A 21,027-nucleotide genomic window follows, 5' to 3' on the forward strand; every position below is an offset into this window, starting at 1 on the left:
GGCCCTTTTGGGATGGCCCACAGACAACCTATACCCACAGGCGACTTCAGTAACAAGGGTGCTGGGGACATTAATACCTTACTGTTGGCATACACAATACTCTTTAAAAAGTAAGTAAAAGGCAAATGTTAATAGGACACAAGAAATGCAAATAGTCATAAGCAGGGCAAATACTTTGATAGCTCTGAGAAGAGTCATTCAATTCAATAGGCTAAGCCAAAGTCAGTAGGCCAAAGTCTTTGTATAGGATGCAGCAATTCAGGTAAGTAAATGTAAAAGTCTTTGCACAAGTTGTTAGGAGTCTGAGAACAAGAAGAATCAAATGTAGGGCCACAAGCTGATTAGACTTGTGAGTTGCAGAAGTTACAAGCACTTCCACCGTAAGAGGCAAGTTCTTAGGCTAGTTTTTACAGTACCTTATAAGGAACAAGTTACTTACCTGTAACTGTTGTTCTCCAGCATGGGTCTGGCATGGATTCACATGCTCATGAATATTCCCCGTCGTCAGGCTGGGAATCCTCGGTAAAGAAAAAACCAGTATCAGTTTCGTTTCTGATCTGTCTTTCGTAGTAATAACCAATCACTGGTCTCTGCGTCATACTGACCACAGCCAATGACTGCCCTCTACCTAAGCACCGCCTCTGGCAGCCATCTTCAGATTTGGAAGCACGTGAAGTGGCAGTATGACCAAGTGAAGAGCCGCAGAGGGGTAGGCGGGAGGGTTCGCATGTGAATCCATGCCAGACCCATGCTGGAGAACAACAGTTACAGGTAAGTAACTTGTTCCTTCTCCAGCATGGGGTCTGGCATGGATTCACATGCTCATGAATAAAGAATACATAGCAGTACACACATGCACAACCACGGGAGGTGGCAAAGGCTCAACATTAAGCATCACATCAACTCAACATTAAGCATCTTACCTCCTCACCAGGCTCACCTCAGGCGAACAGGTTGCGCAGCACTGCTTGGCCGACCCTGGACTCCTCCCTGGAATCCCGGTCGACGCAGTAGAATTTCGTGAAGGTGTGCGTCGACCTCCACGTAGCAGCCCTGCATATGTCCAGCAGGGGCACACCAGATAGGAACGCCGTGGTAGCTGCGATCGCTCTGGTGGAATGGGCTCTCGGACGGCCAGGCAGCGGTCGGTTTGCCAACCGGTGACAGCACATGATACAGCCGGAGAGCCATCTGGAGATGGAAGCCTTCGAGAGAGCCTTCCCCTGATTGACAGGTCCAAAGTTCACAAAGAGTTGTGACGTCTTCCGAAAACCCTTCGTGCGGTCCACGTAGAACTTCAGCGCTCTAGCTACATCCAGCGAGTGCAAAGTCCTCTCAGCCGGCGACGAAGGCGACGGGAAGAACACAGGTAACACCAAGGGTTCGTTGAGATGGAAGTCCGACAGTACCTTGGGCATGAAGGAGGGGTGCGTCCTGAGCACTACCCTCGTGTCGTGGAAAGTCAAGTACGGGGCCTTGCAGGAAAGGGCCTGGATCTCTCCCACTCGTCGTGCGGAGGTGATGGCCACAAGAAAAGCTGTTTTCCACGATAGAAACTTCAACGGGGCCGAGTGCAGAGGCTCGAACGGAGGTCCCATGAGCTTGGTCAGCACCACGTTGAGCTCCCACGCCGGGGCCGGAGCCTTCACCGGCGGGAACGATCTGAACAGTCCCTTCATGAACTCTTTCACCAGACGATGAGACCACAAGGACGTCCGGCCCGTGGTTCTGGTGTATCGGGAGATCGCAGCAAGATGAATCTTGATGGACGCATGTGCCAGACCAGCTTTGGCCAGCGTCAGCAGGTACGGCAGTACTTGGGGAGCCGTAATCCGTAGAGGGTTAATCTTCTGTGCGTGGCACCAGACAGAGAACCTCTTCCATTTGTGTCCGTAGCATTTAAGAGTCGAGGACGCCCTGGCCTTTGCAAGAACCTCTCTGCAATCGGCCGGTATGTCGTATCCTCCAAACTCTAGTGCTGCAGGAGCCAGGCCTGCAAGTTCAGCGACTTCGGGTCGTGGTGGAGGATGGCGCCTCCTTCCCTGGAGAGTAGATCCGCGTCCGCCGGCAGCTTGATCGGCGGGGACGCTGACAAGTCCAGAAGGTCCGGGAACCATATCTGCCTCGGCCACGCAGGTGCGACGAGGATCATCCTGCACCGTGACCTCTTGAGCTGGTTGACGAGCCGGATTAGCAGAGGCAAGGGAGGGAACGCGTAGAGGAACAGGCCCTCCCAGGGGAACGAGAAAGCATCGCCCATGCTCCTCGTCTGGGGAAACCTGCTGGCGAACCTCCGGCACTTGGTGTTCGTCGCCGTTGCGAACAGGTCGATCTGGGGTGTGCCCCACCGTCGGAAGAGGCGATCCACCAGATCCTGCCGTAGTTCCCACTCGTGGCACGAGCGCAGCTCCCTGCTGAGTGAGTCGGCGATGGTGTTTTTTATCCCTGCCAGATGAAACGGCACCAGAAAAATCCCTTGGGCGACGGCCCAATGCCACAGGTCCTGCGCCTCCTTGGACAGCGCTGGGGACCTGGTTCCGCCCTGTTTCCTGATGTAAAACATGGTGGTGGTGTTGTCGGTGAAGATCCTCACCACCTTGCCCTTGAGGGACGGAAGGAAGGACCTGAGGGCCCAAAACACTGCACGGAGCTCCAGGACGTTGATATGTAGGGACTTCTCCGTCGGGAGCCAGAGTCCCCTTGCGTGCAGATTTTCGGTGTGCGCTCCCCACCCTTCCAGGGAGGCATCCGTGGTCACAGTCTCCTGGTGGGCTGGGGTCTGGAAGTCCATGCCCACCGTCAGATGCGCGCGGGTGCCCCACCACCGTATCGCTCGTCGGAAACTCTCGTCGAGCTTGATCCTTTCCTCGAAGCTGCCCGTCGTCTGGATCCAGCGCGCATCCAGGAATTCTTGCAACGGGCGCATCCGGAGCCTGCACATGGGAATGAGGTAGATGCAGGAAGACATCATCCCGAGGAGGGACTTGATGGACCTCACTTTGGCCGCGTCGGCCACCAACATCCGTTGCACCTTGCCCAAGATGGTCCTGGTCCTCTCCTCCGACGGGGAGGCCAGAAGGGACACTGTGTCGAGCCTCGCTCCCAGAAACAGTGCGACTTGCGCGGGCACCAGGTGGGATTTGGCGTAGTTCACGGAGAATCCCAGGTCCGTGAGGAGTTGGACGGTCCTTGCCCTGTGGATGTCTTGCGGCGCTGGCAGAGGGGAATCCGACGGGCGAGCAGGGGCCCCGTCGGTATCCTCGACGATGTTGTCGTCGTCACCTGCGTCGGGGTCCATTCCGACGGGCTGGCCTTCTTCCACGCCTAGGCCGTGGCTTAAGACCTCGATCAGCTCCTCTTCTGAGGTTGAGGCCGACTCTACGACGACGCCCTGCCCTCCCTTCTTCCCCACGGAGGGTTTCACGGGGGTCCTATCGATGGGCACAAAGGAAGACTCCCTCCGAGGAGGCAGGGAGATTCTGGGCCCTGAGGTCGCCACCACTGGTGCAGCCACCACAGGCTGAGCCAGGGCCGCCGCGACCGTTTCGATAGAGGGCTTGGTCGGATGGATCAAGGCCTTCACCACCTTAGGTGCGCTCACCGCCTTATCCTTGAGGGAGGGGGCACTGCCACGCTCCTCCTCTGCCTTAGAGCTCGACCGGGGCCTCTCCAGGAGCTTCGCCGGGTGCTCGGCCTTCCTCTTACCCGACCCAGAGCGTTGGCTCGTGGTTGATGGTGCCGGGGAGGGTGCGCCCTGCCTGGCGCCCGTAGAGTCCGACCGTTCAGCGCTCCCGGTGCCAGCGGACTCGCGGTGCTTGGCCTTATGTTGGGCCCCCGTCGCCGGGGCGCCCTCAAAGGTCTTAGAAGACCGCTCGGATTTCTTCTTCTTCTCGCCAGACGGGCTCTTACCCTCCAGCCAGTTGGCGAGACGTTGATGGCGGTCCTTCATGGTCCGTTCCGACATGTTGCCGCAAAACGCACAGTCCTTCTCCACGTGCGTCTTGTCCTCATGAAGGCAGTAAAGGCAGAAAGAGTGTTTGTCCTCCTTGAAGACGTTCTGCAGCTGGCATCCAGGGCAGACCCTGAACAGCTTTCCGGGCGTCGAGCTTCCCTTCTCCTGGGCCATCTCCGAGACAGGGCCTGAGAAGCTTCTGGAGTCCTCCGAAGTGTAGCTCGACGAAATCTTCACCCTTGAGGGGCACAGATGAATCCGACACGGGTCCCCGTTGATCGGATGTAGGATCGGTGGAGCTTGAGGCTCTTTTGACCGAAAGAATCGAAGTTTTTGTAAAAAGCGCGAAAAAATAGCACTAACGCTCGAGAGCAATAGCACGAGGATCCCAACACATGAACGTGCGGTAAAAATCTGAAGATGGCTGCCAGAGGCGGTGCTTAGGTAGAGGGCAGTCATTGGCTGTGGTCAGTATGACGCAGAGACCAGTGATTGGTTATTACTACGAAAGACAGATCAGAAACGAAACTGATACTGGTTTTTTCTTTACCGAGGATTCCCAGCCTGACGACGGGGAATATTCATGAGCATGTGAATCCATGCCAGACCCCATGCTGGAGAAAAGAAGAAAAATATGCAGCAAAAAACTTCTGTTCCTGTACAGCTCTGCAGATCTCACTGTTCCTGGGCCTCCGTCGTGGGGACACCTTCAAAGCTGGCAACCCTCAAACTTTACTTTCAGTGGTCTTTTCGTGTTTCAGCTCCTTGTGGTACAGCAAATGGCTGTAAGCGTGGTGCCTGGCTGTTAAGGTGGACTTTCCGCACATCTGAGGTCCCGCACTCGACTGAGGGGGGTCAGGCTTGGTCAGTCCTGCTTCGTGGGAGTCGGAGGATCTTCCAAAAGCTTTAGGCAAGCTTACAAGCAACGCACACAATCTTGTGTCCCTCTCCCTGGCTCTACGGTTTCCTGCAGCAACTCTGATGAAATTCAACTAGCTCAGAGATGGGTGTCCAGGTGGCTTACTTGGGAGTCGATTGGTCCTACCAACTCAAAATGGGAGACGTCCTTTGCAGGGCTTCTGTCGATGCGAACTTGGCGATTCGGACCTGCAGCATGGCTTCACCGGGCAAACCAACGGACCAGGAGTTGCAGCAGCCGTCATCCTCAAGCTCTTCGGTTCCTTCGTCCAGTGGGCGACTCTGCCTTCCAAGACAAGAGACTCGCCTTTTTATTCACTTCTCTCCCATTCATTCCAGCCTAGCTGCCACTCAATCAGCAGGGTGGCTGTCCTTGCCAGACAGTCAGCCAGCCAATCACCACAGAGTGCATTTGAGTCTCCTAGGAGACTAACGGAGTTTCGTGCACCTCCCTCGCTTCTTGCCTACCCCAGACATTCTGGAGCCAGTGGCGGGTTTCACTGCTGAAGCCTGCCAAAGGCGAATGAACAAACACCAAACCTGGTTTGGCACGCAGAGAAAAACCCGAGAAGGACCTTTCCAAAAAGAAATGGTGAAAAAAGCCCAGGACCTGTCTTTACAAAGGAGGCTCAGACGCCATCTTGAAAAACATGGCTCCCGCAAAATGTTACCGGAGCTGCGAACAGTTCGCGGTCGGGGTAAATCATGCTAGTTCATTGTAAAACTACTGCCACCAGCAATTCTAAGAGGAAAGGATAACATTTGACTGTTACATGAGTAGCTAGACATAGGGGATACTAAGTAACCCCTCCAGCACTCTTGTAAGATAGTGTGGGCTGGGTCTAGAAATGTACATGACTAAGCCAATTTCACTCCACTGTTCTTGAAAACAGTTGATCCCAGAGAATGTATTTAAACAATGGGAAATCTGAAAGACATCACTGTGGCACTGCACTAAAAGATGCCGCCTATGGAGTTACACTCCATAACCAAAAACACAGGTAAAATTCACACAAAAATACATGAGTGGGAAAAAAAGATTCACACTCTTGGCAGGTAAAAAAATCAAGTCCTCAAAATGCAGCAAAGTTGCTGGGGGTCTGTAAGGTAGAGTGAATTAGCACATTTTTGAGAATTCTCCCAAACACGGTGCCCCCCTGCGTCCGGCTGTAGAACATTGTGGTGGTGTATTCCGTGAAGACCCGTACCACCTTGCCCTCAAGTGACGGAGGAAGGACTTGAGGGCCCAAAACACAGCCCGCAGCTCCAACACATTGATGTGCAACGATTTCTCCTCCGGTAGCCACAGGCATCTAGCATGAAGACTTCCGGAGTGCGCTCCCATCCTTCCAGGGGGGGGGGCGTCCGTCATGACAGTATCCTGATGAGGTGGAGGTCCGGAAAACCGCACCTGTGGACAGATGTGCGCACTCCCCACCACTGTATCACTGGAAACTCTTGTCAAGTGCGAGCGTGTCCTCGAAGTTCCCCGTAACTTGCATCCAACGGGCATTGAGGAACTCCTGCAGCGGACGCAACCGTAGCCTGCACAGCCGAATGTATATGCATGACATGCAGAGTAGGGACTTGATGGACCTCACCCTTACGACCTTCAGGGCCAACAGCTGTTGAACCTTGCCCAGGATGGCCACGATCCTCTCCTCCGACAGACAAGGCACGACACTGGAGTCGGGCTCCCAGGAACAGTGCGTCCAGCGATGGAGTCAAGCAGGACTTTGCAAAGTTTATCGAGAACCCAAGGTCTGTCAGGAGTTGGACTGTCTTTGTGTCGTTGACGGCGATGTTCCTTGAGTTCGCCCGGATGAGCCAGTTGTCCAGGTACACATGGATCCCTCAGACACAGCTGTGCCGCCGCCAGGCACTTGAACATTTGTGGCGCTTACTTCAACCCGAAGAGAGGGGCCTTGAACTGGTAATGTTGTCCTTGAGCCACAAAGCATAAGTACGCAGTGTCCCTTGTGTATGGAGATGTGAAAATGGGCATCTTCCAAGTCCAGTGACGATAGACAATCCCCTTCTTCCAGCTGTCCTAGCACGTGCTAAAGTCACCATCCAAAACTTTTGGGACTTTATGTACTTGTTCAGACAGCAGAGGTCCAGGATGGGCCTCCAACTGCCGGTCTTCTTTCTGACTTGAAAATAATGAGTACACTCCAGAGCCCCGGAACCTCTTTGGGACGAGCTTCATCGCCCCCCCCCCCCCTTTTTTTTTTAACATGGCCCGTACCTCCAGTAGCAGCAGCTAAAGGATGTGGTTTTCCTGATGGGCCACTGGTGGTATCCGTGGACACTTCAGTTGTAACTCTAGGGTGTCGGTGGGCGAGGGCCTCCAGCACCCAACGGTCGGTGGAGATGGTCTTCCACATGCTGACGAAGTTTGCCAGTCGGCCTCCCACCGGGGTGCACGGGTGGGGGTCCGACTCCACAGCCAGTTCAATCTTGCTTGTACGTCAAAGCCCCACCTTGGAGACAACATCCACCTTCAGACTTGGCGCGGCCCCTGTAGGGCCGATGAGCGGGAGGGCTGATGGTAGGACGAGGCACCTCCTCCAAATCCTTTATAGGAACTTTTGGATTTCCCTCCAGAAGTCTGAAAGGAGGGCCGCCATTGCTGAAGCATGCCCAGGGCAAGAGCAGTCTCCGTATCCGCTTTGATGGCCTGAAGAGACTCGTCCACAGTCTTTCCAAACAAATTGTCCCAGTCGAAGGGCATGCCCAACACCTTCGACTGTATTCTGGCCCCAGCGGCCTTCGCGAGGGACGCTGCCACTACTTCAATGGAAGTGGGGGTCTTTGTCTGATGCACCTGGGCCTTTGTGGTCTTGACCGTGCTCGCCACTTTAGGGGGAGGGTCGTGACCCTGCTCTCCCTTTGCCTTCTCCGTCGGTCCCGCTTAGGCCTTCTCAAAAAGCTTGCCCGGATGGTCAGACTTCCTTTGTTGAAGAACCGGAGCGCTGGCTCGTGGTCGAAGGTGCTGGAGAGGCTGAGCTCGCCCTGCCCGCCGAGAAGCCCGTTGCAATGGCGCTCCCAGAGGCAGTGGACTTGCGGTGCATAGCCTTATGTTGGCCCCCCCCCCCCCGCGGCACGGGTGCCCTCAAAGGACTTAGAAGACCGCTCCACTTTCTTCTTCTGGGCAGGAGACATGCTGCTGGGCTCATCCTGAGCAGGGGCCTTGGCCTGCAGCCACTCGTTGAGGTGCTTGCGCCGGTCAGTGTGTGGCACCCTCTCCCAAAAAGCCACACAGCAGTCCCCCACACAGGTCTGGTCCGAATGCAGGCAGTAGAGGCACAGGGAATGTCCATCGTCCGAAAAAACATTCCGTAGGTTGCAGTCGGGACAAACCTTGAAGAGAGGCGCCAAGTCCTTCTCTCCCCCTCCCCATATACACGCAGTGTAGGCCTCGAAGAAGCTTCTGGAATCCTCCAAGAAGAAAGTCAACGAAAATCCACCCTTGAGGGGTGCTAAAGAATCCAAAAACAGGTCCAGCTTGAGGCTCGATTGACCAAAACAAATAAGAGTAAAAATCACAAAAGCAGTAAAAGCTTGAGAGCTATAGCACGAGGACTCCCAACACTTGAACGTGCAGTAAAAATCTGAAGATGGCTGCCAGAGGAGAGGCTTAGGTAGAGGGCAGTCATTGGCTGGGGGCAGTATGACCCAGAGACCAGTGATTGGTTAGGAGAAAGACAGTTCAGAAGTGAAAGTGAAACTGATTTTTTCTTTACCGAGGATTCCCAGCCCACCGACAGGGAATGAGCTTGTGAATCCATGCCAGACCCCATGCTGGAGAAATGTACTCTTCTTCCTCTTGAGAAGGAAGAAAGACTTTCTGAAGCGTAGCCACAATGGGGGAGGGGGAGGGAGTTCTCTCTAGGTCTTTTGGGCGTGGATTTCTCAGAGTTCTACAAACGTCTCTAGCCTCTCCATACATCCCTCAAGTTTCTCCCTGGTCCAAATATATTAATCGGAGGGGTCCAGGGGTGGAGAGGGATCCAGGGGTGGAAAGGGCTCTTGTAATGGATCTTCTGTCGCCAAACGCCGGGATTTCTCCTTTAACGTCAAAGAAATCCCTCCCGTGCCTTCCGAAAAGTCCTTTCGGGGGACCGACCGTTGACGCGTGTCGTTTGTCTTTGGTCCTTTCCGTGGGTTCCAATGAATCCTTCGGCCCATCCCTGGATTTCAACAAATCCTTGGGTTTGTACTTGGCTCTCGATAAATCCTTGGACCGTTGCTTCTGACCAGCTGCCGAAATAATCCTTGCAATGCTTTCGGTAATCACCTCAGTCGGGAAGTTGTAAAGTTCGGGCCTGTGGTTGCGCTGTTACTTTTGGCGGAATCGGGGCCTTCTCGGCCGTGGACACCTTCTCCCGATGCGTCTCGATGGACTTCTGAATATTGGGGCAGCGCCCTTCAATTTAGAGGGCCTGTCGCAAGGTGCACTTGTGGTTGTGGGGAGGGATGCCGATCGGCCGGCACGGCTGAAGTTCGGTGTGCCTGTTGGCGCTACAGACAGCTGTGACTGTTTCGTCGAAGACGTCCCTGGGGTTGTGTTCTTAGTGCGTGAAGCGTGTGCGTCTATGTCGCTGGTGTGTTCAGTCCCCCATAGCAGGACCAGAGTCTTGCCTAGTGGGGCAGAGGACAGACGACGCAGATCGAGAATGCTCTGCCGAAAGGTCAGTTGACTCAATCAGAGGCCTGTTCATCACTCAGCCCCTCGTCACAATGGGCTGTTCTGGCAGCGGGAGAACTAGACTCTGCCTGCGACATTCTGTAGGCCGCCCAGCGCTCAACACGCGCTCCCTTCAGTGTCTTCGGACGGAGGAGCTGGCAAGCCGCACAAACAGTCTTGTTGTGATTAAGGGGCAAACACTGATTACACAAGTGTTTATCCTTCCAGGGAAATTTGGCCTTAAAAGAAGGACAAAACCTAAACAAAGGCCTCTCCATAGCTGAGGAACTAAATAGTGACAAAAAGACCCAGGGAACAAAGAGGAAAGAGAAAGGCATTCTTAGAAAGGAAATGTCCACCCCGGTCCCCTTCTCCCTACTGTGTAGGCCGGGCAGAAGGCCCGGCCATGTGGTCGGCAGCGCCGACCGGAACACTGTCCGTCGAAGATCAGTGGAACCGTCTTCGGCAGAGATCTGCAAACAGCCATCGATGGAAGAGAAGGTAGTATAATATTCAATAACTTTAATAATGTGACCAAAGGTCGAGGATGACTTTAGCAATGTCTCTGAAAGAGCTCCGCTTACGGAGACCAGTATGCTGGGTGGAAAAAAACGATCTGAGGGACCTCGACAAGTGAGGGATTTTGGGTACACTACACATCACGTAGGGATCGTGTTACAGACATGCCCATGTCGACTTCCCCGTTCGATTCTCGAAAGATAAGATGCGATACTATGCGGTAACAACTGTATGTCGGACTATATGCACAGCATGATATTCTAAGCAGATTAACAAGCATCAGAAAAACAATTAATTTATCAGTTATAAGCCTTCCTCAGAAGGGAGCAACATTAACACTCAAATATACTTCTCAAAATAAACGCTCAATATTTCTAAATCAGTAAGTACCCTTTTGGGATGGCCCACAGACACCCCTACACCCTCAGGTGACTTCAATAGCTAGGGTGCTGGGAACATTAATATATTACTGTCGCATTTAGAGTCATGTAGGAGTAAGTCAAAGGAAAAGGTTATTAGAACAAACAAAAGACCACAAATATTCTTAAGCTGGCAAATACTTGCCAATCCCTTAATAAGAGTCATTCAGTGAAACAGGCTAAGCCAAAGTAAATGGGCAGAAGCACTTTGCAGTTAAGTAGAAAAAGTCTTTGCACAATGTTTGAGAAGTCTGAAGAAAAGAAGAATCAAATGGGCCACAAGCTGTTAGACTTGAGAAACGTAGAAGATGCAAGCAACTCTAACACAAGAGTTACTATTCCTGGGCCTCAGTCAAGGGGACAAGAGGGAGGACTTTTGGGGACTTCTGCACTGCAACGAGACTGTCACCGCTCGCAACCGGCAATCCTCAAACAAGTGGCACTTTGGTGTTTCAGCTCCTAGTGACCACCGCAAATAGCAACACAGCGGTTTCTGGCTGTCGAGATGGACTTTTCTTGCTTCTGGGCTCCAGCACTCTGTTGAGGTGGCTCAGGCTCAGTCAGTCCTGCTTCCTGGGAGTCGGGAGGATCTTGGCCAACTCAAAAGCAACGCACACAACCTGGTGTGCCTCTCCCTGGCGTTTGTTTCCAGCAGCAACTCTGGAAATGCAACCAGCTGCGAGAGAATGTCCAGGTGGCTTACTTTGGAGTTGATTGGTCCCACCAACTAGGGGAAAAGTCGTCCTTTCAGGGGCTTCTCTGTCGATACAAATTTGGAGTTTCAGCAAAGCAGCAGGGCTTCGGGGGCAGACCTACAGTCCAGGAGTTGCAGCAGGCGTCCTCTTAAAGTTATTCTTTGGTTCCTTCGTTCAGTGGTCAACTATGCCTTCCAAGCCTTGCCTTTTATTCAATTCATTCCAGCCTAGCTGTCAGTCACCCAGCAGGGTGGCTGTCCTTGTCGGACAGCCGGCCAATCACTTCAAAGTGCATTTGGGTCTCCTAGGAGACTAAGCACAGGGAGGTTTGTGCACCTCACCCAGTTCCTGGCCACCCCAGACACCGTGGAGCCAGAGGCGGGCTTCACTCGTGAATCCCGCCAAAGGCAAAGCGAACAATGAGACCAGACCTGGTTTGGCACGCTGAGTAAATCTCAAGGAGGACCTTTCCACAAAGAAATGGCAAAAAAAGAAGACCAGGCCATTGACAAAAATGGCACCCTTGGGTGCTTTAACGAAACCACTGCCACCAGCCATTAATCGTAGAAAGGGTAACATAAAAATCTTACATGAGAAGCTAGACAGACAAAGGGGCTACTAGGTAACCCCTCCAACATCCTATGGGAAGATAGTGTGTGCTAGGTCTAGAAAGTTACAAATGTAAGTAAAGTCAATTTCACTTTACTGCTCATGGAAACAGTAGTTTAACCAAGAGAAGGTATTTAAACCTTTGGGAAATCTGAAAGACTCCCCTGTGTCACTGCACTAAAGGTGCAGTGTGACAATGTAAAAACATGTCAATGGAGTTTGTCAGACTCCAAATACCAAAAGAAACAGTTGCAATCACATTAAAATACGAGAGAGTGGGTAAAAGGGTCGCCGGTAAAAGTTCAAGTCCAGCAAAAGAGCTGGGGGTATCTAGGGTAGAGCAGAATGAGCACATTTCTGAGAATTCTCCCCAACAGGGAGTCTTGATGGACAACGAACTAACACTTGAACCACAAGTAAACACCATAATCAAGAAAGGTGTCTTACTGTTGCATGCAGTAAAAAAAAAAAACCCTACCATTCCTCTTCACCAACAAAGAGGACACGGGTATGTAGTCTCAAACATGGTTACTACCATCCATTCTTGCCCAACAGTAAGTGAAATCATTTTTTTCTTTTAGCTGTTGGGCAGGGAATATTCATTAGCATGTGAATTCATGCCAGACCCCATGCTGGAGAACAAAGCGATCTGTTTGGAGGAGCGGGGGTCCATAGAAACTATGGAGGGAAAGTTGCCAAAAGAACTTTCGTAACATCCATCTGTAGATTGTGATGGCGCTCCAGCCATCTATTTGCAAATGTTATTCAACCCTTCTCAGCAAAATTAAATGGTGCACAAATAAAAAAAGCAAAAGCCATTTGGCTGAGGCAAATTACAGGCAATCTAAACGAAGACACAAACATGCCTTATGTACAAATGCTTCCACAAACTTGCACCTAAATATCTGAGTGCCAGAATCCACCTTTATCAGCCAACCAGAGATCTCCGGTCTGGAGACAAATTAATGGACACCCCTCGGACTAAACTGACCTCGAAGGGGGGCAGGAGGTTCTGTGTTTGGCCCTAAACTATGGAACCAACTACCAATGGCCATACGGGCATGTCCATCGCTAGAAGGTTTCAGAAACAAACTCAAAACCTTCCTATTTAAGTGATTCAAAGAGGTAGGAGCGAGAACAGTGTCCTACAGCTAAGATGGAATTATAGTTAACATCTGCGCCCGAATGCGGTTTAGTCTGCCTGGTGCGCATAAGAAATCAAAATTAAAAAAAATCTATGAAAAGCAGAAAAACAAAATCAACTTACCCATGCTCTGCTCACAAACATGAAACTGGTATAAATCATGATTTTGGGCTCAATTAAAAAAGGAAAAATGGTGTGTACTGCTTAGAACAAGCAAGTCCATATACAGATCAGATGGAACACAACAGTGTAGACCAACTATACAATCAGAGCTACAAATTCAAGCAGTTAGTATGCAGATTTCATAGCAGTTCAAGACTCAAACTGTGTCATCTAACTGATTAATGTACACTTCAAGATAACTCAAACATGCATACAAAACAACTCACCAGTTGGTACAACGACTCAAATCGATGCCAGTCAAGGCCTTTGTGCAGCGGATAGCTGTGCGGACCAATGTCAGAGGGTCTGTGTCTGGTTCTGGTCCATCTAGCGAGGGGGACCATGACCCTCCAATAGGGACAATCTCATCACCTTTCTTTCCCAGCAGAAACTAGAGGTGAAAGATATACTGGTTGTGAAACAATAACTTTAAGAGCATGCAACACTGAGCACAAGAAATGGCACTCTTTAACCAAGGCCTGAATTGTTGTGCTATGCCCAATGTTGGAAACAGTGAATGCTGGTATGTAATACCTGTAGGTTTGAAGGTCAATGCACCAGAACCTCCTTTGTGCCAGCCCTAAAGTCTGCCAGGTGCACAGTGTAATGACAAAGCAGCAACGCGTTAGGAGTATGGAACAAGTTCCTTACCTGTAACTGTTCTCCAGCATGGGTCTGGCATGGATTCCCATGCTCCTAAATATTCCACGTCGTCAGGCCAGGAATCCTCAGTGAAAGAAAAACCAGTTTCACTTTTGTTTATGAACTGTCTTTCTCCTATAAACCAATCACTGAGCATACTGCCCCCAGCCAATGAGTGTCCTCTCCATAAGCCCCTCTTCTGGCAGCCATCTTCTCATTTGGTAGCTATGTTAAGTGGCAGTATGACCAAGAGCAGCCGCAGAAGGGCAGGAGAGAGGGTTTGCCTGTGAATCCATGCCAGACCCATGCTGGATAAGAGTTACAAGTAACTTGTTCCTTCTCCAGCATGGGGTCTGGCATGGATTCACATGCTCATGAATACATAGCAGTACATACATAAATAACCACGGGAGGTGGCAAAGCTCAACAGAAGCAATTACTCTTCACCTCACTAGGCTCACCTTCAAGCGAACAGGTTGCGTAGAACTGCTTGGCAGACTCTGGACTCTGGAATCCATCAACTCCGTACAATTTCTTTAAAGTGTGTGTAGATCTCCACATAGCAGCCCTGCAGATGCCCATCAGGGGCACACGAACACAGTTGTTGCAGCGACCGTTCTGGTGTAATGGGCACTGACAGCCAAGCAACATTCTGTTTGCCAATTGGTGACAATGAGTGATGCAGCCGGAGAGCCACCCGATGAGGGAAGCCTTGGACAAGGCCTTCCCATGGTTCACAGTACCAAAATTCACAAAAAGCTGAGAAGTCTTCCGGAAACTTTGTGTGTACCACATAAAACTTCAGCGCTCAAGCCACATCCAGCGAGTGCCAAGTCCTTTGAGCCGGCGACAAAGGCGTCCGAAAAAACACAGGTAACACCAAGGCTTGTTGAGATTAAATTCCAACGGAACCTTGGGCATGAAGGAGAGGTGCGTCCTCAGCACCACCCATGTCTTGTGGAAAGTCAAATAAGGCTGCTTACAGGATCGGGCCTGGATCACTCCCACCCTCCTGCCCATGAGGAATGTCGTCTTCCAAGACAGGCATCGGCTCAAATGCCGCCCCACCTCTTTCCCCCCCCCCCCCCCATGAGCCTAGTCAGTACCACGTTGAGTTCCCACTCTAGGGCAGAAGCCTTCACCTGCAAGAACGAACGGAGCAATCCTTTGATGAACTTCACCAGACGGTGCGAACAAAGAGAAGACCATCTCAGAGACCTGGTGTAGCGGGAGATAGCACCAGATGCACGATGGAGGCGTGCGCTAGCCAACGACAACAAGTACAGAAGGATTTGGGGGTTATGACCCTTAGAGGGTTAATTTTCGACCGGCACCAAGTCATGAAACGCTTCAATTTGTGTCCGTAACACTTCAGAGTCGATGATGCCCTAGCCTTGGCGAGTACCTCCGTACAGTCCACAGGCAACTCTTAGCCACTGAACTCTAATGCTGCAGGAGCCAGGCCCCAAGGTTGAGCGATCCTGGTTCGTGGTGCAGGATGGTGCCTCCTTCCCTGGCGAGAAGATCCGCAACCACTGGCAGCTTGACTGGAGGAGACGCCGACATGCTGAGAAGGTCTGGGTACCAGATCTGCCTCGACCACGCTGGCGCGACGAGAATCATCCTGCACCGGCACAGTCTGAGAGGACTGATGACTCGTAGTAGCAGCAAAAGGCGGAACGCGTACAGAAACAGGCCTTCCCAAGGGAAGGAGAATGTGTCCCCTATGCTCCCCGTCTGGGGGAACCCGATGGCAAACCTCCATCACTGTGTTAGTCGCAGTTGCAAACAGATCGATCTGGGTTTTGCCCCCACTAGAGGAAGAGTTTGTCCACTTGCTCCTGCCGAAGCTCCCACTCAGAGCAAGAGCACAGCTCCCTGCTGAGGGAGTTGGAAAGTACTCCTGCACCTCTTTGGAGAACGCCGGGGACCTGATGCCCCCCAACCCCCCTGTCCCCTGCATGCGGATGTAAAACATTGTGGTGGTATTGTCCATGAAGACCCTCACCACTTTGCCCTTGAGGGATGGAAGAAATGACTTCAGGACCGAAAACACAGCCTGTATTTCCAGGACGTTGATGTGTAGTGCGTTCTCCTCCTGCAGCCAGACCTCTGGCGTGCAGCCATCCAGTGTGCTCCCCACCCTTCAAGGGAAGCATCCATCATGACTGTCACCTGGTATGGAGGGCTTTGGAAATCTGTGCCCCCAGCGATGTTGGAGCACACGCCCCACCACCTTTTCGCTCAACGGAACTCCTCGTCTAGCACAAACCTGTCTTTAAAAACTTTGATTCAATGAGCATCGAAGAACTCCTGGAGTGGTCGCTCCTGCAACCTGCAGAGCAAGATCAGGTAGATGCAGGACTACAACATGCCGAGCAGCGTTAGGGAGAATTCCCTAAAATGTGCTAATTCCCTTCACCTTAGAGACTCCCAGCAACTTTGCTGGAGTTTGAGGACTTTTGTACCTGGAGAGAGTGCAGCCCTTTTTCCCTACTCTCCCATGTGTTTTGAAATGTGTTTTACTCTTGCGTTTTCTTTGGTAATGGAGTTTTAGACAACTCCATAGGCATCGTCTTTTCGTGTGCGTCACACGGCAACCTCAGTGCAGTGGCACAGGGAAACCTTTCCAGGCTTCCCAAGGTTTAAATACCTTCTCTGGGATAAACTACTGTTTCCCTGAATAACTAAAGTGAAATTGATTTTACTAGTCTTTAAATTCCTAGACCAGCACACCATATCTTACAATAGAGTGCTGGAGGGGTTAGTGTCCAGTGTGTCTAGATACTCATGTAGCAGTCAAATGCTACCCTTTCCTCTCGAAATGGCTGGTGGCAGAGGTTTTACAACGAACTACCATGATTAGCGTTTAATCACTGGAGCCATGTTCAAGATAGCGTCCGAGTCCCCTCTGTATAAACAGGTCCTCGTCTTCTTTTTTCGCCATTTCTTTGTGGAAAGGTCCTTCTAGAGTTTTGGTCTGCACGCCAAACCAGGTTTGGTTCCTTTGTTCATTCGCCTTTGGCGGGCTTCAGGAGTGAAGACCGCCTCTGGCGCCAGAGTGTCTGGGGTGGGCAGGAAGTGAGGGAGGTGCCTGAAATTCCGTGCTTAGTCTCCTAGGAGACCCAAATGCACTCTGTGGTGATTGGCTGGCTGACTGTTTGGCAAGGACAGTCACTCTGCTGGGAGAGTGGCAGCTACGTTGGAATGAATGGGAGTCTCTTGGCTTGGAAGGCAGAGTCAACCACTGGAAGAAAGAACCGAAGACAAGCGTTAAGAGGACAGTTGCTGCAACTCCCGTACGATTGGTATGCCCGGTGAAGCCCTGCTGCAGGTCCGAATCGCTCCAGTTCATCTCGACGGAGAAGCCCTGCAAGGACTTATCCCTTTGAGTTGGTGGGGCCAATCAACTCAACACTAAGCCACCTGGATACCATTCTCAGAGCTGGTTGTATTTTCCTCAGAGTGCTGCAGGAAACTGTATAACCAGGGAGAGGGACACGAGCTTGTGTGCTTGACTATAGCTACCGGAATTGAAGATTTGCCATTAGTCTCAACGTCCTCACTCTTGTCCCCACGACTGAGGCCCAGGAACAGCGAGAACTGCCAGGAACAGAGGTCACCAGCTGCATCATTTCCTTCATTTGTAAAGTTACTGTAAAACCAGACAGAGTACTTGTGACCCAACAAATGATTCTTGCTACAAACTATTCCTAAGAACTTTTGCAGAGACTTTTCCGTTTATCTACCAGAACTGCTTTGTCCTATCCAAGACTTTAGTCCATTGACTTTGGCCTAGACTATTGAATGGACTCTTCTGGTGAACTCAAAATATCTGCACTGTTAAAGAAATAACTGTATTCTTTCCATTTTCTTATAAGCTATGCCTTTTTGCTCCCCCTTCAAAGCATTCTGAATGCCTCAGAAAAGAGGGTAAAGTACTGAAGTATATTTGTGTGATTATATTGCCTCCTCATTAATTTGTCAGTTATAAAACATTCCTAAGTATCTAATAAAGAAACCGAGTGTAAAATTTTTTGAACACCTGTGATTGTAGCCCTCTGTGTAACATCCTTACAGCTCACATTCCCTCTTGAGATAAGGCTGGCTGCTCAGCTCCGCTACCACAAACTGTAGTACAGACTTGTACCAAAGGTTGGTTTTGCCTACACCTGTAGTCAGTTGTGTGTAGTGGTCCCAGAGGGTACTGCATGCAAACTTTGCTTAACACCTGAAGGATTTGAGAATGAGCTACTATCTTGAACTTGTCCTTCCTGAGGAACTTCAAATAACGCAAGTCCAAGATGGGTCCCAGTCCTTTTTGGGAACAACCCTTGTTCCTCTCCGCCACAGGCACGGGTTCTATAGCGCCTTTCTCCAGCAAGGATAAAATCTCCTTCACAGGGAGCGGATCCAGCAACTTCAAAGAGTGTTTCCCCGGTGGATTGTCATAAGACCGGCGGAGAGAAGGTCGACAGTAACCGTGGACTATCGTATCCAAAGCCCATGCATCCGAAGTAATGGCTTGACACTCTTCAAGAAGCTGCGACAGCCTGCCCCCCACCAGTGAACAATGACTCAAGGCCTCAGAGCGGTTTAGAAGTGGCAGCGGCAGTGCCTGAGGGCAAAGGCAGCTACTTGAGTGGCTTTGGCACCCCTACCTCGTCTACCACAAGTGAACTTACGTTTGCCACTTTGACCGTCCATCCCTCTCGCCTTCCCAAGTGAGGAGTAAAAGCGAAAGGAACCCTAGGACGAAAAGGCCGAGGTTGTCAAACAGCTGCGCCTAAAGGCTTGGCAGCTGCTTTGGAGGTCTGCAAATTCTCAAGGCTTTCGTCAGCCTTGTTGCCAAAAAGATGCAACCCGTCAAAGGGCATGTTGAGAAGACGGGCCTGCACATCGGGTGCAAACCCAGACTTCTGCAACCACGCAAATCTGTGCATCACGGTTCTCGTAGCCCTGGACCTAGCGACACAGTCCGCAGTGGCCAACCCAGACTGAAGGGATTCACACATGGCATCCTTGCCATCCTGCACAATAGCTAGAAAGCCATCCCTTTCGGGAATATACTTAGCCGCCAGCGAAATGCAATTCCACTGTGCGAAAACTTTGCTAAGGCACAAGTGGAGTTGGCCGATTTCAGAGCCATACTCCCAGCAGAAGAGACCATGTGCGCCCATCCAGCCACGAGTTTATCGTCCCTATCCGGAGGGATGTTAGGGTTCACAGCCTGCTTCGAGGTGGCCGTAGCTGCCTAAACCACTTGTTAACCGCCAGAATAGTCCCCGGGGCATTCCAAGTAGCAGCCACCCTCTTTTGTAAAGCCACATGAAATGGCAACACTGGGTCAGTGGACGGACCCTAATCCAAGATGTCTGCAAGATCATCTTGAGAGGCTACCAAACGCCATCTCAGGAGAAATGTCAAGTCCACTGGCATCGTGCAAAGACTGACAGAGCTTCAATCCGACTTTACTCAGAAATAAGACATTCTGGAAGATTGGAAGTCCCATAAGGAAGACCAAAATGACCAACCTCCTCCTTAGACCTCTTCATCCGCAGATGTTTTGGAGGGACTGAAAAAACTGGGAAGAGGAGTGCACCTCTCATCAGGGACAGGCTTAACAGACTTGGAAGAAGCCTTCCTAGGAGGATCCATAGGCACAGGGGATTCCCCCAGTAAAATAGGTCCAGGAGGCATCAATGGCACCGACAACAACTGCGTTGACAAAGGCTCCGATGGCCTGACCAGAGGTAAAGACCTGACAGATGCCTCCATGGACACAGCGCTGATGGTGCCGACAACTTCACAGGCTTCAACGGTTTCGTTGGAGACGAAGACCTGGCACGTCTCTGACGATTCCCCCGATGCCTTGTCTGAACAGGACCTCGAAGGCTCACGATGCTTATCGCACCGTTTACTCGGGCCCGAGGGCGCACGAGTATCCGGTCGAGACCGTACATTGCCAACTTCCACCGAAGGCGTGGGCGAAACAGTGCCTGGAGACTGAAAAATCTGTAACACTTGCTCCCGGAACGACTCAGATTCCTCAGGGGTCTAGGATTTGGAGGGGCAGGCCACATTTTTCGGGCGGCCATCATCAGACGAGGAAGGCGAACGGTGACGCTGCTTCCTGGACCGCCTCGAAGAGGAAGAGTGGTGCGAACCACTCCGGGACCGAGATCTCCTGGAGGGTTTCGACGAGGAGACTCGACTCTCGACTAGTTGGTCGACAGACCAGTAGACTTCGTTTTACAGGGTTTGGAAACACGGCCTACCTTCAATTTCCCCTTATGCTCCTGCAAAGCCATGGCAGTCAACGACTGGCACTTCGAGCAGTCGTCCGTAGCGTTGTCCTCGCTGAAGCACCACAAACAATCCGATGTGGGTCCGTGATAACACCTTGTACTCACAGTCCCGACACTTCTTGAAGCCATACCGCGGGGTCGTCGGGGTAGACGAAGACATAATACCAAATGCAATAGAAACATGAGGCGCACCGAATACACGAAGCAAACACGTTTGCGGAAAAACGGAACCAAGGCTACAGGCGCCCTGCGTGCTACTTATAACATACTATGGCGTCACCCTCGACGGAGGCCTTCGAGGGACATTGACCAGGCGCCATAGACACCAGGGCGCCCTCTGCCGAGAACATTTTTCCAAAGCAGCACAGCTCTGGACATCATATGTCATAGATTAGGAATACGTTGGAGGACACAATCCATTCAAACTGCAGTTTCTAAGGAAAGAACTTTAAGTATGTTAGAATAGCACCAAAGCAATTCAGGGAAGCACAACCCAGGGTTACAAGTTTATAGGAGCAGCAGCTAATCAAGGCGAGTAAGACCTGTATACTTTTTAAAGTAGCCTCCAGTTGCTTTAAGGTAGGCATAAACCCTAAGAGTTTTAGAATCTGTATGAAGCAGACCAGGGAAGGCAAAAGCCAATGTTACACTTTAAGACACCATGTATTTCAAAGTAGGTAAACCCTATTGGTAAGCTTTTACACTCCTTCGGTTAAGCAATGATAAAACAGTACCAACAATTATTACTTTTTAGAAGGGGGGCAGCTTTAGGCAGGTTGAGATATGGTTCAGTTGCAAGAAAGTTCAATAGGATATCTTCTTAAGTAAGTATTCACTTTCAAAAGTGTTCAGGGACTTCCAAGAAGGCTCCCTATATGTGTTCCAGCATTAGCCCTGGGCAAACTCAGACAGACCAATCGCACACCAGACTTAAGGTAGGTATTACCCAAACCCACACAGTACCTTAGG

At 51.2% G+C, this 21,027-nt stretch overlaps 1 protein-coding gene across 4 annotated transcripts in view; it reads right to left on the bottom strand.

The window, feature by feature from the left end:
• Positions 1-21,027, bottom strand: part of CCAR2 (cell cycle and apoptosis regulator 2) — a 456,719-nt gene that overhangs the window by 174,565 nt on the left and 261,127 nt on the right. For all 4 annotated transcript variants that reach the window (XM_069617701.1, XM_069617699.1, XM_069617698.1 and 1 more), the window contains one exon: positions 13,336-13,499. In XM_069617701.1, the coding sequence (XP_069473802.1) occupies positions 13,336-13,499 (164 nt within the window). The remainder of the gene's footprint in view (positions 1-13,335; positions 13,500-21,027) is intronic.

This window comes from Ambystoma mexicanum, chromosome 10 (assembly GCF_040938575.1).
Source record: "Ambystoma mexicanum isolate Mex_15411 chromosome 10, UKY_AmexF1_1, whole genome shotgun sequence".
Lineage (NCBI taxonomy): Eukaryota > Metazoa > Chordata > Amphibia > Caudata > Ambystomatidae > Ambystoma > Ambystoma mexicanum.